The sequence below is a fragment of the Lagopus leucura genome, unplaced genomic scaffold (genome assembly GCF_019238085.1).
Source record: "Lagopus leucura isolate 7727_CA_CO unplaced genomic scaffold, USGS_WTPT01 31327-0_obj-0_obj, whole genome shotgun sequence".
NCBI lineage: Eukaryota > Metazoa > Chordata > Aves > Galliformes > Phasianidae > Lagopus > Lagopus leucura.
Window position 1 is genome coordinate 1 of NW_024967036.1, and position 1,702 is coordinate 1,702.

The window sequence follows — 1,702 nt, forward strand, 5'->3', positions numbered from 1 at the left end:
CCCTAACCCTAACCCTAACCCTAACCCTAACCCTAACACTAACCCTACCCTAACCCTAACCCTAACCCTAACCCTAACCCTAACCCTAACCCTAACCCTAACCCTAACCAAAACCCCCAAAATCCAAACGATCACCCAAAATGCTTGCGAACCTCCTCTGAAATCCACGGGTCGCACAAATTGCGTTCAAATCTTCCCCCAGATCCTCGAGTTGGAACCAAAATGCTTCCAAATATTCCGCCCAAATCCACGAGATTTCACAGCAATGCTTCCAAAATCCATCAGATCACCCAAAACCTTTTTCAGATCCTCCCCAAAATACACGACTGTCCAAAATGCTGCCGAATATTCCCCGAAAAACCCATGAAATAGAGCAGAAATGCTGTCAGGCCTCCCCCCAAAACAAAATCACGCAGCTTACATTCAGGTGTTCTCAATCCTGTTCAATCCTGGTCAATCTTGTGGATTTGGTGGCAGGCTTGAAAGCATTTCTGGGCTGTTTTGTGGATGTGTGGGGATATTTGGGTAATCTGAGGGATTTTGGGGAAGGCCTGAAAACATTTTGGGGCCATCTCATGGATTTTTGGGACTGCTTGAAAGACCTTCTGTACCATTTCGTGGACTTTTAGGTGGAGCTTGCGAACATTTGGGGCAAATCTCATGGATTTTGGGGGTGATTTGAGGGGAAAAGAAGCGATGCATGATTCGATGCCGACAATTCACGCAGCGTCTTGCTCCAAATATCCAACATTTGCCCTCTCCCAAAACAGCAAACGTTAAAAAAACGGTGATGCTTTTTGCTGCAGGGAAATGGGGATCGAGGGGGAAAATGAAACCCGAACGTTTTCACCTGGGGACAAACAGGGGGGATCATTTTGGAGGGGGGATCTTTTGCACCACTTACGGCAGAACGCCGCCGTCCTCCACCCTCCGATCTGAGCGCCGGCAGCTTGGCAAGCAGCAGCGTAAGCTTGCAGGCTGTGGCACAGAGCTTCCCTCGCCCCTCCGGCGGCGCAGACATCATGGAGGCAATGCTGGAAGTACTGAGCCGGGTTCACCCGATGGTGGCACGACCCAAAAGGCCCCGTCGGGTGGCGGATGAGGCCGCATTGATCCCCGCTTCCGTACGGAGCAACGGCAGCGGCGTCGCACGAAGGGCACGGCTTCCCGTCGCAACCTTCCTTGCAACCCCCGTCGGCCGAAGGTGTTTTCCAAGAGGAGACGAATTCCTCCGTGCTCTCGGCCGCCGATCCGTCGGGGAGCAGGAAATCGTCACCGGGATCTCCGTTAAAGTTGCCCCCCAAACCGCACACGCGACCCTGGTAAGCTTTGGGGATGGTGACCAGCAGATACGTGGCTGCGTTGTAGAGCAGGCGGAGGCCTGAGGTCGTTTGCAGGACGAGGTTGGTCCCCTCTTGCCCGATTCGGAGCTTTTGGTCCTCCAATGCCAGCGGCAACGTGAAACGCTCGCCGTCCACCTGGGGTGCGCGATGGGTGTGAGGTTTGTGCACCCGCCTTGCGCTTGTGATGCTGCAAGGTTTGCACGCCCCGGGGTGCAACGGGGAGGCCTCTGCATGCATGCATACATGCACCAGGAGGATGCTCTTTGCAAGCACCAGGGGATTTTTGCACACATGCATGCACCAGGACACTTCTTGCAAGCGTGGGTGCAAATGAGAGACTCTACGTGCACACATGCATG

General features: G+C 54.1%; 1 protein-coding gene across 1 annotated transcript in view; it reads right to left on the bottom strand.

Annotated features, from left to right (window-relative positions):
* Window positions 1-904: 904 nt before the first annotated feature.
* The window catches only part of LOC122192920 (IgGFc-binding protein-like), a gene marked incomplete at both ends in the record, with an annotated part of 1,857 nt that continues 1,059 nt past the window's right edge, over window positions 905-1,702 (bottom strand). The window contains one exon of the mRNA XM_042893613.1: window positions 905-1,478. Coding sequence (XP_042749547.1) covers window positions 905-1,478 — 574 coding nt within the window. The remainder of the gene's footprint in view (window positions 1,479-1,702) is intronic.